Source organism: Harpia harpyja, chromosome 9 (genome assembly GCF_026419915.1).
Source record: "Harpia harpyja isolate bHarHar1 chromosome 9, bHarHar1 primary haplotype, whole genome shotgun sequence".
Taxonomy (NCBI): domain Eukaryota; kingdom Metazoa; phylum Chordata; class Aves; order Accipitriformes; family Accipitridae; genus Harpia; species Harpia harpyja.
In genome coordinates, this window is record NC_068948.1 from 21203426 (window position 1) to 21219869 (window position 16444).

A 16444-nucleotide genomic window follows, 5' to 3' on the forward strand; every position below is an offset into this window, starting at 1 on the left:
TGGGGAAGGTGCTCTCTTCCAGCAGCTTCAGTTCTCACGTGCCACAGCTGCTTACAGTGGACCAGTTTGTCAGGTGAAAACAGTACTTGACTCAAAAATAAGGAAAGGGTTCAGCATTATTGATCGGAAGTGCTTAATAATCATGAGCTGGACCTTAAAGAAAGAATAAAATTTTCTTCCAGATTTTCATAGCAAGTCAAATTAAAAATGAATGTCAACAGCTCATGCTTTCCAGGTTTCCGTTTTCTGCTTCAGCCCTACCATTGAAGAGATGGATATCTAGATTATTTTTAGTGCAAAATGGGGTGCTAATGTCACAGCACTGCAGGTTACAGAGCTTTATGAAAAAATGAGAGCCTCCAAGTAAAACAGTTTGCTGGAGTTTCATAGCTGGGAAGTCTCAGAACTATATCTGTTTCAAAATTTGGGGGAAGTGGAGGTAGAAAACAGAATATACATTGCACCACTGTCAAGGTATGGAAAACATAAAGGCAAAAAAGCGTGTAGGCTTAGAGCTGAGGGAAACTACTTCTTCAGAGAAGGCGTAAGTGCTTGGTGCGGGCACTGCTCCGGACAAAGGTCGTTTCCCAGTGTGAGGAAATTGTGGGGTTTTTCCTTACCTGTTAATTTTGCCATTCATTTCAAAATCCAGTTCAACATTGAGAAGCTGTCCTACTGCCTGGGTCACCATGTCACCTCCCCTCTACGGTTTTGAAAGGTACCTTAGAGCCACCTCCGAGTCACACCCTGGCAGCTGCCCACAGACCCTGAAACCAAAAGTGAGCACGTACAGCAATGAGGAGCCTCGAATTCACTTAACCTGCTGATTTAGTTTAACTGAAAATTCTGGTATAGCCATTAACCTCTGGTATTGTACATCTTAAACCAAGGAGATGCTAGAATGGGAGTCAAGAGGGTTTCTTCAGTCTAGCCCACATATTGGAGCATGTACATGAAATTGGTGAGATACAGTGCTTTACACTGGACAAGGGTCTGGCCATTTGTCTTTTGTACAGATGGGCTCAAACAGTGAGGCAATTTAAGGCCTAGAGTCAAAAGTTGGTTTTTTTTTTTCTTCTCTGGATTGAATTTTAAAGCCACTGAAGGGATTTGGCCATACATCTCTAACTGAAATCCATAGGACATGTGTGGTTAAAAGTCCCTTAGTCATCAATGGAAAAATCCCTGCTGACCTAATTCCAAATTTCTGTGATATTCAGCATCACATCTGGATCAGCCATCTACAGCTACAGACTGCAATGCCATGTATACTCAGGTCTAGGACATTCAACCTCCAGGGAATTGTCTTTTATAGAAAAAAGCACTTTGGTCTATTTTTTCTCCATTCTTTTTTTTATAAATAAATACACACTTTTGATGAAAAGGGCCTCAGAGACTTTCATTAAATGCTTATTGCAGTAGTAAGAAAGGGTTTCACTGAAGGTCTGACCACATTGGCTATCACCAGCTCTCAGAGGAGCATCCAGCCAAAGTGTCTGGATGCACAGTAGGGTCCTGTCCAACGTCACACGTATCTACTGACTCACCAAGGCTGGTGCCCCACCGGCAAGTTAATGGCTCTGATTTCAAGTCAAAACCAAGCTAAGCCACCACATTTGGTCAGGTTCCAGTTACTGCTTTGATGAGCCTTTTTAAGCAAACATGGCCAGAAGGGGAGGGTTGTCCCAAACCTGGCACCTGGCAGAACTCCCAGTGTTTCTTTCGGTGCCATTATCTATCTGGCACTCCTCCAAGGCCACAGCACCACTGTAATCCCAAAGTGCCTTGCTGTTAGTGAGCTTTCTCACAAGGCTGCCTGCTCCGTAGGTGGAGAGCCAAGGAGCTTTGACGCTAAATCTTCTCCTGCGGCTTTTCACAGGAAGCCACTGGCTGACCTGGCAGCTGAACCTGGGAAAATTCCTTTTGCCATGAACTTGAGCAGAGCAATATTTCACCCTGAATCACTTAAATCTCAGACAGTACTTGAAAATCACAAGATCAGCCCTTCTTTATTTACCAGAAAGCTGTATTCCCAACCGCATGGCTCAATTCCTGCAGGAATACAGTAACGGGGAGCAAGGCTCTGCCCTACAGTGGGTGGAAGGACATTGGGCACATGGCTCACTTAAAGCCATGTGCCAACACACCGACCCAGGGTTAACCTACTGATGAGGGTCAACGAGATCACTGACCCAGTCTTATAAGACAGAGTGACAAGCCATGGGACGGACCAAGGGCAACTTTGCCGGCAGTGAGAAGAATGAATCAGCCACGCATCAGTGCCCAGGGAACAACGTACAGGTGAGACAACAACCAAGTAGAAGCACCCACAGAGAAAACTCCTCCACCTCCCAAGTTCCCTGCATGACTCTCCAAGCCACAGCAGCCACAAAAGGCACCACACAGCAATGAAACCCTCTGTTTTCACTGTCATCCCGTGGGAGCAAGCAAAAAGGATAGTAGCTCCCAAAACCTGGGTGGGGGAACGCGGTGGAAATACCTGCTGTGAGTCCCTGATGGTTTTGGGGAGTGGTCCCCCTCACTCCACAGCCAGCCCCTCCGAGCAAAGGTGGACACTAGTTTGCTCTTCGCCTCTGTGACCATCATCTGCCTCCTTATGGGGCAGGGATGAAAAACAGCCTCGGGCTGCTGCTGTGGAGAAGGAGGATAAAGGTACTTTGGGTTGGCACAGGGAAAGCATGAAGCTGAGTAACATTTATGGCCAAGGTTTCCGACCAGCTGCACTATCCAGCAAGGAACTACTATGTTTCAGACAGCTGCAGGTCACGAGGAAAGGGCTTTCCGAGGCTGGAGCACCTGAACGCCGGGCTGGAGGGTTGCTGATCAGGAACCCGTCCATATGACAGCTTTTCCCAGTGACATTGTGTTCAATCAAGCAAAACGTTTGAGCTGAAATTAAAAATATATCAAAAAAGCACAGGCTTATAAAAAAGCCTTTTTACATTATGTTTAAAAAACAGTCGGGTGTGTGTTTGTGAAAACAACAGAGTAGATCAAAACCTGCTTTTATGACAAATTCACTGTAAATTAAAAACTTTGCATACTAAAGGGGCTGTGGTCTGGGCACTCTCCAGACCCGTGGTGTGTGTTAGAGGAATAAGGGTCAATTGTTTCCATTGCAGAAACAAAGAAACAGCCAGAGATAGGAAGCGCTATGGCTGCAGTCAGCTGGCAAATTGGTAGCTGTGGCAATTTAGATTTGGCTGCAAATAAAAATGTTTTGTTTAGAACTAATTCAAATTCAATGAAAAAAAAAAATGAGTGGGGATTTTTTTGTTGTTGTTGTTCAGTGTTGTTTTGGGAGGTTTGGGAGGACCCTCGCATCTGTCTTCAGCCTCTGTGCTCCTCAGCTCCTGCCTCCTCCCGTCATTACCCTACTAGGCAAAAAGAAACCAACCGCCAAGTGGATATTCCTTCTGAGCTGAACCCAACCTCAATTTCTAATTTTGAGCCTTTGCAGAGGTCAAGTAAATAATCACAAGGGGATGAAAGAAAAAAAAAAAGCCAAATTGTTGGGAAAAAAAAAGAAAAGACAGAGAAATTAGTACACTTCCTATTGAAAAAAGCTACAGGAAAAAAAAAAAAAACCCAGCCTTTTTTGCGGTTGTTATTTTTAACCAGTAAAACAGCAGAACCAAGGGAAGTCCCCAGGCCGGCTCTGCGTTCAATCCCTCGACACCTCCGTCCCTGCCCTGTCCCGCGGGGCGCGGGTACCCGGGCGCAGAGAGACGCGGGGCGCGGGAGCTCTGCGGCGCTGGAGGCCATCTGCGCTCCCCAGCCCTCCGATCACGTGTCAGGCACTTGGAAGCGGACCCAGCTCCTTCCCCTGGTGCGGTTGCTCCTTCCACCACGCTACAGCAAGCAAGCGAGCGCGAGGAGGGAGCCCGGCGTCTTGTCTCAGACCCCGTTGGCACATGCATCCCTTCCCAGTAGACGCACCAGCACGGGGAAACTTTGCTGGCTTTCAGCATGAAAACGGCCCAGAGCGCAGGAGATGGAGCGCTGCTTTGCTCAGCAAGGATTTCCTTGGTTTCGCTTAAAGGCTGAGGAATGTCTAACGCTAACTATATCCAGATGTGCCTACTTGGCAGCCTGCTGCTGAGACATTACCGAGGGGACACAGGATCAGCGCTATCAAATGGGGTGTAAGTATCTATTATGTATGTTTGATCAGGGTGGGTTGGGGAGAGTTATGCAGCAAGCAGCGTGAACTGCAGACCGTCCTTACTGCTTTCCTTTTCCTCCAGCCTGCGGCTTTTCTTTTTGCCTTGTTGCTCTTGCAATGTTGTTACATGCAGCAACCTGAACCGTGATGGTTAACATGCAGCAGGGCTGGCTACAGGCTCTGAACATGCAGCCTCCAGCCCTGCTAGGTCTACTTTGCACTTGACTTTCCAAAGAACTTTCTTTGGGTGTTTTAGGTTGTTTTTACAGAAGGAAGTTTGGGGCTTCTTTAGAGAATGCCTCCAGTGCTCCGAGACAGGGTTTCCTCCCAACCGTGAACATGTTCCAGTGGTGGCACATTAACATTTACAAGCCCTTCCTTATCAGTAAAAGGACATGAATCTTCCCCATGTAGCACTATCGTGTGCTTTGAGCAAAACATGGAAATTTTCAAGCTCTGTAGCGTTGCAAAGACAGAAAGAAAAAAATTCAGTCCCAGTGACTGGGCAGTTACTGATCGCATTTTTTTAACAGCCTTTGGGCAGATTCTGATAAACTTATGTGTTGCGTGGCATCTTGAAATTAGTGGGGCAAGTCAGCACGCACTCTCTCTCCCATTCATGTCTGGGTGTAACAATACACCCATGCTAATGCACTGTGATTGCTGGGTTTTGGGGCACATCAGGCAAATTATTCCTTGGATCAGAAGAGGGTCTGGGAGCTGGAAAGGCAGCGAGTGCTGCAGCCTAGGGAGGGCTGGGAAAGGAGGGTGGGTGGTTTGGTGGGGCTGTTTCACGAGCCTGCAAGGCTTTATTCTCCTCCTGGGGCCAGGGGAAATGAATGTTTGCAAGAGAGAAGGCAGGTTTCTCGCCCTGCGCTTGGCTGCTCCAGGAGGGCCCTGTCTCCCCGAAGCACTCAGGGTGTGAGTTGAGCTGCTGAGCTCTCCGTAATTCTGAAAATCAGACCACCTACACACAAGACTGCATCTGGATTTAGGAAAGTACCTCTCAAGGCTGCTACGCCTGTGGAAGATAATTGCGTGTTACCTTCTCCTACCTTGTGGGCAGCTGAACGCTCTCTTTAAGAGACATGGTGCTGCTCTTAAGAGGAGCTAGAGTTTTCCTGGTTTGCCGGAGCTTGCCATGGTGTGCCTGGCAGCAGTGCAGTCCTGCACGGGCACTGCCCCGATGGCATGTCCAGCCCCAAAAGGGCCAGGAAAACATCCTGCACTGCTTAAACGCAGCACAGCTGCTGTCCCCAAACCGTGCCACGTGTACGCGAGTGACTTACTGCCGGGTCAGCGGGGTGACAGGAGGAGCAGTGCAGGCACCCACCGTTCCCTGGAGGTTGTGGGGACGGTCGTGCAGGCAGCCAGCGCTGCCCAGGGTGATTGGGGCTCCCGTGCACAACTGCCACTGCCTTCTGCCATGGTACCACGCGATTCCCTGCCAGGGATGGTGCAAGTTCCTTTCTGGGACCCCTGTACGTGAGAGCAGACATCTCAGTGTGCGTTTCCAGCCTTTGCACAGCAGCTCTGCAGTTTCTCTGCATTTTGGTTTGTATACTTCAGAAAAGTTTCACCAACTGGGGTGAAAGCTAAAAGGAGGCAACTGCAGCAGCCATTTGCAAGCAGTTGTCTAATGCATGACTGGCATTGCGATGGCGAGACTGGCAGCATCAGCAGGAGAGGCTGTAATAAAATAGGACCAGCCAGCTGGGAAGCTGATGAAACCACATATTTCAGGACTGTGGCAAGCAGAGAGATAAATAAGGCACCCTGTCCTGTAGCAGCGTGGATCTTGTCCATTCCTTTGCGCTGGCCTGAAAAGCAGCTCCAACAGGAAAGTTGGAAATGGTCCTTGGAGTGGGGCCTGCATTTTTGTTACCTGCTTGTGCAGTGTTTCAACCAACAGAGTTTTTGCCTCCAGGTGCTGCCACACAAGTAACGGCAGCAGTGAGGCCATGCCGGTGACACCAGACTGCTGCTGCGACAGCGGCACTGGCCAGCAGCATCTGAGCAGTGCCATGGCGTGCACTGCGAGCCTCTGCCCCTCTGTACTGTGTTCGTTTGGCTCTGGCTCATGATCCCAACTCCTGGGAAAGCTCTCTTAAGACATTCAGGTAATTAAATCCCACAGCCTATTCTCAGTTTGTTTATAGACTTCAAAACTTCGAAGCAGCTGAATGAGATTGGCTCTTTTTTTCTGGTAAGGCAGATCAGCGATTGTTTTGGTTACTTCATTTTTCTAAGGCTTTGCGCTAATGAACGTGCCAAAGGGCGTCTCTTGTATTTCAGCCTGCCCTGTCTTCTTGTCAAGAAGATCAAATTGTTCAGCATCGCTTTGTAATCCTGTAGCTCCAAATGAGACCTCTTCACGAACACTGTAATGCAGAGAGGAGTTGTCCGGCACCAAATCCACTTGAAGGATCAACTTTGATGAGGTTATTGACTTTGCCTGGAGGCAGGGGGCAGGGGAACCAAAAACCAAACAGACAAAACCAAAAAAGAAGCCATGCAGGAATAAAACTCGTTACATGGCACCCAAACATAGAAATGAAAGAGGGCTTCTTCCCCTGCTCTGACACATAGAACTATTCTTCCCCTTTAAACACTCCAAAACCAGCTCAAACCGTTAAACCCAAGTTGTTTCATGCATGTTTTTGTATGTGGGGCAGAACAAACCCAGTACTGGAAGCCAACACATTTCCCTGTGCGGGTACCCCAAAGAGCCCAGACATCCACGCAATGCAAAATGAAGATGAGGTTTTGCCAGCACAAGACCCATACCGAGATAACTCAGCTGAAAGTTTCAAACCTTTGCCTTAGTGCTTCACTTCAGGTTTCTGCACAAGGGCAAGAGAAGGATGGCAGCCCAATGCGGCTTGAAGAGAGCAAAATAAGTGATCCCCACGCAAAACAGAGTGCTACTCGTGTCTGCATGTTTGGCAACGCATTTAAACTAAACCGGTGCGGACACAGAAGTCAAACGCTCTCCTGACTGTTAGGGGCTTGGAGGATGGGACCAAGTGAAGAGTCAGTAGGGACACATTGTCAGCAGAGCTTCAGCCAGCGCGGACTTCTTGCTGTCAGCATCTTGGTCTGGTGGGATAGAGCTAATCTGCACACGTCTATTTCACACAGCCCCAGCTGCAGGATGGGCATAGGGTACATTGTCATTGTTGCTGGTGCATCCTTGAACAGCATCAGGAGGCGGCAGCAGCAGAACAGCAGCACAAGGTGTGGAGGGGCCTGGGAGCTTGATTTGCTCTCGCTGAGTGAATCAGGACAGAAAAACTGCTGGAAATGAGGTGGGAGACACACATGTGCACAGACCTTCCCACTGCAGGTCAGAGGCCGGGTCTCAGCTTCCAGCACTGGGTGTTACAACCCGACTTTGCTCTCGTGAAATGCGTTCAACCAACATGAAATGAAAACAAATATCCAAAACCTCAAGCATTGCCTCAAAGCACCCCCACCAGCCAGAATTCTCCAAGTTCCCCTGAGGACTGCAAAAAACTCATTGCACCCACCGGTGTTGGATCCCCAATACTTTCTTTAGCTCATTTTACAGAGAAACAGATAAGACATCTCCATCAGCGACAACAGCCCTACATATTGCGTGGCCCACACAACATATGCGGCCCCTCCATTGCCCAACCGAAACCTACCATTGGCAGCTCCAGCTTCAGGAGTGAGGAGGGGAGCCGGCAATGCTTCGCATGCAGCAGGGCAGCAAGTTGATCTGGGGACAACCCACAGTCATGCTTGGTGGGGACGGGTACTCCCGTGAGCGAGGCTGGGACAAACAAGCATGCAGCAGAGCTTGTTGCTGTGTTTTGTACCTTCTTGCTCGGTGTACCACATTTCAGCTTGCCTTGCTATCATCGCAGCTGCTTTTCCTGAGGCTGGGTGGGTTGAATAATCACTCTTCAAGGCACAAAGCAACATGCCAGAATCCCCAAGGCTTCTTGACTGAATGTGGGGACAGGATCCAGAGGATTTTTCCCTACCTGGGCCCATGTGAGCAGAAGTGCCAAGAGATGGAGACGTGACAGCTGCTGCAAAAGAAGGAAGTTTCCAGGATGAGCTCAAGGCTACACGTCATTCAACTGGGAATGAAGGACAAGCAACTTAAAAACAACAACAAAAAATTTTTAAAAAATCATCATTTAACTGCTTTTATTGCAGCACTCCTTGGCTGTATTTCAGAATCCTCCTCTCAAATAAATGAAAACCAGGCGGAGAACTGGGCCCTCTTCCCGAGCGTGCGACAGTGCAGGTCAGATTCCCTGCCTGGATGCTCACCAGGGTGCCGTGCCCTGCTCCGACCACTTCCAGCTTTCGAGCATTTTGTTGCCTCTCGGGCCATGCAGGCTGTGGGCCCCTCGGTCCTTCCAGCACGTTCCCTACATACAGGCTCCCCATGTTGCTTCCTCATGGATATGGGACCTCTCACCCTCTTCCTACAGCCCAGCTCAGACCTCTAACATCGCTGGTGCTCGCAGCCCAGCACGCAACACTCCCGACCTTCCCCATGACCCACCTCGTCCCACTGCCTGGGCAACCTGCAGCCTCCCATTCACACCTGCACGAGCCGGACTCAAGATCCTTACTGTAGCCATCCCTGGGCAGCCAACACCAAGAGGGAAAACTGCCCATTTTTCCAAGCTTAGAGGACATGGGAGGCAGCCCTGGCAGCTAAGCCTGCATTCCCCAAGGCACTGCGTGATGCAACAGTTTTATAACCCCAGCTCCGTGTCACAAGTTGGATGGAGATCCCCCACAGCAGCATACGAAGGAGAGGCGCGTCCGCCTTGGATGCGGACACGCAGCGAGACGCTGTCCTGAGAAATGTTCTGCTGTTCTCACATCTCTCTTGTTTGGCATCAAATATTTTCTGCTCACTTTGACAGCTCTGTAATTTTTCCCCCTCTCCCCAGTGTTGAGGTGGATGAATAATCTTTTTGGCTTTAGGACAAACCGGAGTGTCTGCCAGAATCATCAATCCCTCCGAATTCAAGAACAGGACAGCTTTTCCTAGTGACATCTATGGGTAGAGTTCACACCTGTGTAATAATCGAACGTATTACCTTCAAAAGAAGGAAATATCTAACAAAGATTGGAAAATCCATATAATTTGATCAAGGAATCACTTCAAGGGCTGGCAACATCTTTTGAAAATGAGATGTCTATATTCGGCACTGAACTGTTTTATTTCAGCATGGAAGTCACTGTTTCGGATTCTTTTATTTCAATAAATGAAAACACAGAAGAAAATCCGGGCTATCAGCCCAGGCTTGTAACAATTCGGGGTTTTTCTTGGCTTTTCCAAGGGCACTTATTGCCAGATTGTGAGATGCTGGCAGGATAAATCTGTAAGCCATGGAAATTATGAGTTTCATGACACACACATTTTATTCCAAACCCTCGCCGATAAAATTAAACACAGGAAAGAGCCAGGACTTTCATCCAGCTCCTTAATTACCATCTGGAGTCTGGCAGCTGAAATAAGATCAAACTTTTGCATAGAAAAGGAAAAAAAAATTTGCTATTACAGTGGGGAAAGAGATGAGACTTTACAAAGAGCTTGAGTAGAGTTACACAAACATCCTGACGCTATCAGGATCTGTCCTGCCAGGGGCTGCGCATCTCCACTCGCTTCTTGTGTGCACAGAGCTGCATAGCACCTCAATAAAGCTTATCCCATCGCTCCGGAAGGAGCAAAAATGCCTTAGTTTTAGTTCTTATGAGCTTTTTGAGACAGGGTCCCTATTTCAGGTATCTCAATAACACCCAGCAAAAATTCTTGCTCGTGATGGGCAGAAGAGGGACAGACGCTTTCTCCTTAGCGGATTCAGTTCAGTGGCATGTCCTGGGTGTAGTGGGAGCATCCCTTCGTACCCCCGGAGCTTCTGGAAAATTATTGAAGGCAACATGAGGGAAAGCCTGCTGGGAACTGCATCTTGACAGATAAAAGATGATTTAGCACAAAACTGAAACACAGCGGGTCACTGCAGAGCACTGCAATCAGGACTTGCCAAGGGTAATTTGCACACGACAGACGTAAAATGCAAACTAACATCCTATAGGCATTAGAAGGCACTGTTTCACGAGGCTGAAAATAGTTATGAGCCAAGTCATGTGGCAGAAAGAACATAAACAGAAAACAGCTTCTGATTATTGTAAGTATTTTAACAATTTATGAGAGATCAGAGAAAATTCTACAATCCTGCTATTAACATCAAAGCTGCGCCGGTTAAGACATCTGCCTAGCCTAGGAGAGAAGTGAAATGTACGGTAAAAAAAGCCAACAAATAGAGAAAACCCCAGCAATCTCTATTAGAGGCCAGAAAACAGCAAGAAAGAAGGCCTGAGGAAAAAAGCATGGTCATCAAGACAGGGAGGAAGTGATTTTAAATCCACCAGGAATGCAAAGAGCCTTACACCAAGGCACAGATAAGCCATTTGCTAAAATAAAGTTTTCAGAAATAATGGAGACAAAGCAGACAAGTTCAGTAAATATTTTGGAGCTGCACTTGGGAAAAAAGATAGGTGATACCTATGATGACAAAATACTCTCCTTTTCAACAGTAACTTGGAGATGCAGTTAACCAGTAATGAAAAAGCAAAATATTTTAAAATTATGAGATCCAAGTAATGTGCATCTAAGAATTTTAAAGGGGCTGACCAAGAAATCAGCTGGTTTATTAATTTTGCTTTCTCACAAGTCTTGAAATACTGCCTAGATCCCACAGTGTCTGGAGGTAATGTTGTGCAACTACTTTAATACTTCATAATTACAGACTTGTCAGTCTAATTTTGAGCTTCGAAAAGATAACGTTATGGCTGATACAAAATTGATGGCTAATGAACAATTAGCAGGTGATACAATCTGCGGCAGTGAAAAAAGATTTGCTGAAAACAGATGCCGCCACACTAAAGAGGGTCCCGTTTTAGGTCATAATCACGCCAAATAACAATTTTCTTACCCAGCACTTTGCTGCCCTGTTAGATGTTTGAGTCAGTAAGGTGGCTGCAGGGCTCGACAGGAGGCTGAGCATCCGTGTGCTCCACAGGCTAACAATGCTGAAAACTCTGAATTGCAGGAATAAATTGCTTAGGAAGGCGCAGGCCCTGACTCCTCCACCCTTTTCAGTCCTTAAGGAGCGTTCCTTAAGTGAAGGCAGACTGCCGTACAACCAGGCAGCTTTCAATCAAGAAGTTTTTGGATATGAGCTCAGCTAATTCAAGACAGACAGACAGACAACTGTAATACCTTCAAAGGTAGCTTCTACTAATACAGCCCAGGCAAGATAGAGCTGTAAATCACTTATGAGTGTAAAACATTATCAGTGGATGAATAAAATACTTATGTGCACTTGTGGGAAAATTTTGGGGTGGAGCTAAACTTTTAGTAACATGCTCCTTGCTAATGACTGTAGGCATTATGATTGTCACCTGCCTTCTCCGGGAGACCGGAGTGACTGTCAGTCCCCTCTGTTTAACTCAGTTGTTAGCCGCCATGGGGAACGGTGTGGCTGCACATACAGTGGTGATGAGAGGACCTGCCTTTGCTGCAGCTACGGACACTCGACCAGCTCTTTCCCTCAACGATGGTTACATGCTGCTTTCTGCCTTCTTACTACTCTATCATTATTTTTTTTGTTTGTTTGCAGTTGAAGAATTGATCAAATGAGACAGAAGATCTCCAGGAAGAGTGTAAGTGAGCAATCCAATCTTGTATTGCAAAAGGCAGCTTCATCTATCACATGTGAATAAAACATTCCTAACACCAGGCTCTGCCTTGCTTCTGCATATTGGGATTTATTTGCCCACATCTTGCTCACCAGTTAGGGTGATTTGGCAGAGGCAAAACACCCATGGCCCCTTCTAACCTTATTAATGGAAGTTATTTATAATGGTTTAATATTTTATAAAGAATACTGGCAGCAAAAAGGCCCTATGTGCATTTGAGAGGGTGCCTAATGTATTCATTTTGAAGGCAAAAATCAGGTTTACGAGAGCTGCCTCTGTGTGGGGGGCAATGCCAGCAACACGCTGCCACTGAAAACTCTGCCCTTAGGCAGCCAGCTCTGCGCCTCCCCGTTTCGACTCAAAAAGGGTAAAAGCAGCAAGAAACAGTTACCAAGTTGGGGGGTGGGGGGTGGGAGAAAGAAAAAAAAATCTAATGATTTATGGAAGAATGGCATTGTTCATCATTTTCCACCTTGTTTTTCCCAAAGCAGTGAAATCTCTGAAATGGCAAAGCGTGTTCGGCAGAGAGGGACGTGGGAGGAAGGGCTGATTTCACATTGTGTTTAGGGAGCGGTTTTCAGGATGATGGATGACTGCTCGGTGACTTAACTAACCAAGTCACAGAGCCAGAGCACTCGGATCAGCATTAAGTTTGGAACCCGCGTGCCTTTTGGCAAGTTCCTTAACATGTCTGTGTTTGTATGAGCAAAATGCACTTTACTGCTAGTTCTTTAAATGGTGTTTCAGTTAGTCTTGCCTGCATGCTTCAAAGCTGCTGAATCCTCGTTGCTGACACACCGTATGTTTATTTACAGATGGACACTGGTGCCAGGCAGCTCAAACACAGCTTTTAACAGTCCCAGAAACACCGCAGAGACAATGAGAGTTCGTCTCAAAGGGGATGCAATCTGTACCCTCTTCCTGCTGGTAGTGCTTTGCTCTCTACTCTACTCCCAGCTGGAACATTTAGTCCCGGTAGGAAACAAGGAACCAACACAGAAGAAGCCTTCAGTAACACCGAAAATACTCTCTGACCCCAGAGCACCTTGGAGACTGATGCCAGCAGAGGCAACAGTACCCAGACCCCAAGTAACTCCCATCGTTAGACGAACAGAAGTGGCCAACAACAGGGTCCAAACTACAACTCCATCCCCGTTGACTGATTCTGCCTTCAACTTCAAGCGCTATCTCCTAAACAAGGATAACAGGAACTTCAATCTCCTCATTAACCAGCCCAAGAAATGCAGGAAAACACCTGGAGGTCCCTTTCTGCTCATTGCTATCAAATCAGTAGTTGAAGACTTTGACAGACGTGAGATTGTCCGGAAGACTTGGGGCAGGGAGGGTTTGGTGAACGGGGAGCAGATCCAGCGAGTGTTCCTCCTGGGAACACCAAAGAATAGGACAGTGCTGGCAACATGGGAGACCCTGATCCACCAGGAGAGTCAGACATACCGGGACATTTTACTCTGGGACTTCATGGACACTTTCTTCAATCTGACCCTGAAGGAGATCCATTTCCTGAACTGGGCTGCTGAATTCTGCCACAACGTGAAATTTATTTTTAAAGGTGATGCCGATGTTTTTGTCAACGTCGAGAACATTGTTGACTTCCTGGAGAGACATGACCCCACTGAGGACCTCTTTGTTGGGGACATCATCTACAATGCCCGCCCTATCCGTGTCCGAAAGAGCAAATACTATATCCCAGAGACCATGTATGGGCTAAGCATCTATCCAGCCTATGCAGGAGGAGGAGGGTTTTTGCTGTCCAGCTGCACCATGAGGAAGCTCTCTAGGGCTTGCAGAGAGGTGGAACTCTTCCCCATTGATGATGTCTTTTTGGGCATGTGCTTACAGAGAATCAACCTCAAACCCATTTTGCATGAAGGATTCAAGACCTTTGGCATTGTCAAGCCTTCTGCTGCCCCACACCTACAGACATTTGACCCCTGTTTTTACAAAGATCTCATGGTAGTTCACAGTCTGAAAGTTGCTGAGATCTGGCTAATGTGGAACCTGCTCCACAGCCCACATCTTTCCTGTACTCAGAAGAAGCAAGTGAAGAAGCCTTTCCAATGGAAAAAGAAAGCTCAAATAACACAGGCAACACCGCTCAGATAATGCAGGCAGACTGCAGCAAAAACTCATAGTAAACCAGCTGAGAAAGGGAACCTGGAAGTGTTGCAACCAAATGAGCCGACTTTAGAAGTATTTTAGCACTTCTTATTTACAAAGTTAAGAGAAGATGACAAAGCATTGCAGGAATTTGCCAAAATCCTACATTTGCACAACATACCATGTAGGTCCTTCTCCATTAATGAGTCCAAATAATCATAACAGTATCTTTAATTTATTATTATTTATTAGAATTATAGCAGTGCTTAGCAGGCCAATGTGTAAAAAGCACATTGCAAAATGCAATCCTTGGAGATTTTTCAGCGTTAGAAATGTAAGAAATGAAAGAAGATAGAGGGCAAGAGATGACACCAAGGAGCACAGGAATCGTTGTCAACTCGTTACCTTCACTTGGACTCATTGAAAAATGACCAAACTACACAGTAACTAGAGTAAAGGAAATCAAGTCACCTTAGTGTATGCTCAAATCAAATCACCACTGCCTGGTTGGCTTTCTATAGGCCTCATAAGAGGAGAAGAACGGCTAGCAGCTATTGAAATGGGGTCCTATACATTGCAGATAGGATGGACAACAAGAAAACAAACCGGAGGCTGAGGGTGGCATGGCTGGTTGAGCAAAGGACAGGTAAGTAGACAACTGGGAAGGGGCAGACTTCCAAAGGGCCTTTAAAGAAAGGACAAGAAGAACTTTGAGTTGATCGCTCCAAGTCTTGATTTTTCATTATTCGTAGCAACACCTCAGTTCAAATATCTGCTCCATTGACACACTCAGGACTCAGGGGACCAGTTTTTGGCACTTCCATGAGCTCAGGCTCTACGCTATGCTGACTGGCACGCAGTGAAAACTCAGAGTCATCCAACAGCATCTGATCTCTCTCACCATCTAATCCAGATCTTCAGAAGGTTTGCATCTGGAGAGATCCTTTGGCCTTTGCTTGCTGCTTGCGTCACATTTGGGAGCTTCTTCAAACCAAAGGAAACTTGTCAATGGACTAGACTGGTTTCTAGAGACCTTGGTGCTCTTGCCTGGCATACAGTCAACTACAAAGAGCAGCCAAGACTTTTCGTATTGCTGCGGGTGTCACGTGAAGGGAGAAAGCAGTCTTGAGACAAAAGGGCTTCAGAATAAAAGCGTTTCTAAATTTATTGCAAGAAAGCAAAAACACAAAGCAATCTTTCTGTTGGACTTTGCAAGGTTCAGTCAGCCTGTAACTTCTTAAGTATTTTAAGCATCGGACAAGAACACTGGATTGCTTAGTTTTTCAAAGAACAGTCAATACTTTGAAGCATTTTGGTTTTTCCAGCAGCAGATTACCTTAAAAGAACACCCTTTTCTTGGACATCAAAGAGGAATTAAAATTCCTCTAAATCAGGGTTAAAAAACTACAAAATTCATGGGGCAAAGAGCCTGAATTCACCTCTGATACTGTGTTTGTTAATTCTTTTGCAATTTTTCCCCCCTCAGCAAAACTCCTATCCATCAGAGAACCCCCAATGCCATTCCTCTTCAGGAGGGCACATACACACCACTTCAAAGGAAACTACAATCAGTCATAAATGTCCAGGAAGTTGCTTTCACTTGAACAGAGCCTGCAGCGCAGTTGCATTTCATGTCTGGGTATAACCTTCCTCCTCCCCAGCAGTAGTCCAGGTTCAGTACTTGTATTAACTATGCACAACATGGAGGAAAGCAAGCTGGTAATAGCCATTGGTAGACTATTAACAGTCTTACATACTATCTTCATCATAAGAGTTTAAGCCTTACAATAATGTATTTCCAAGGAAAGGTCAGCTGTATAGAAATCAAAAGACCATATGTTGATTTGGGGTATTTTCAGGATGCAATCCTGAAATACAAAATGCTCGTGTAAGCTTTACAAGGAGCTCTGTCAGGTGTGGAAGTAAGCCAGAGCCTTGCTGGTGGGAGAAAGCCAGTCACGCCCCTGTCTGCTAATATGTGTGATACTTATATATTTATGAGCTTGTACAGAAATGTATTACCTGTGATTAGTTTACAGTTTGGGAAATTATTTATATCATAATTAAAAGACAGCATGCAGACGTGCCTCTAGTTGTCAGAGTGAGTCTGTCAAGTACATCCGCACACATGTTGTACGACTAACACCACAGGTATTTTTCATGAAGACAGTAACATGAAAAATACATTATTCATTATTTTGGATAACTTGGTAAATCTTTCCCTATGCTGGACTTAATTTACTGGTAATGACAGAAAAATAAACACGTCTTACCTTATGATTTCCTACAAGGCAGCTAGTCAGGTTCAGCAGTCCTTATTAAGATCTTCCTTTTAACCTCAGAGATGCACAGAGATTGGCTCCTCCCTCTATAATATCTTCAGAT

General features: G+C 46.4%; 1 protein-coding gene across 2 annotated transcripts in view; it reads left to right on the forward strand.

Moving 5' to 3' along the window:
• The window catches only part of B3GNT9 (UDP-GlcNAc:betaGal beta-1,3-N-acetylglucosaminyltransferase 9), a 25797-nt gene extending 10784 nt beyond the window's left edge, over positions 1-15013 (forward strand). Inside the window, exons 1-3 of one of the 2 annotated variants that reach the window (XM_052795601.1) lie at positions 3598-4166; positions 11863-11905; positions 12757-15013. In XM_052795601.1, the coding sequence (XP_052651561.1) occupies positions 12821-14065 (1245 nt within the window). In that variant the 5' untranslated portion in view covers positions 3598-4166; positions 11863-11905; positions 12757-12820 and the 3' untranslated portion in view covers positions 14066-15013. Of the gene's footprint in view, positions 1-3597; positions 4167-11862; positions 11906-12756 lie in introns of those variants that run through there. The other variant, XM_052795602.1, reaches the window with a different exon arrangement.
• The last annotated feature ends 1431 nt before the right edge of the window (positions 15014-16444 follow it).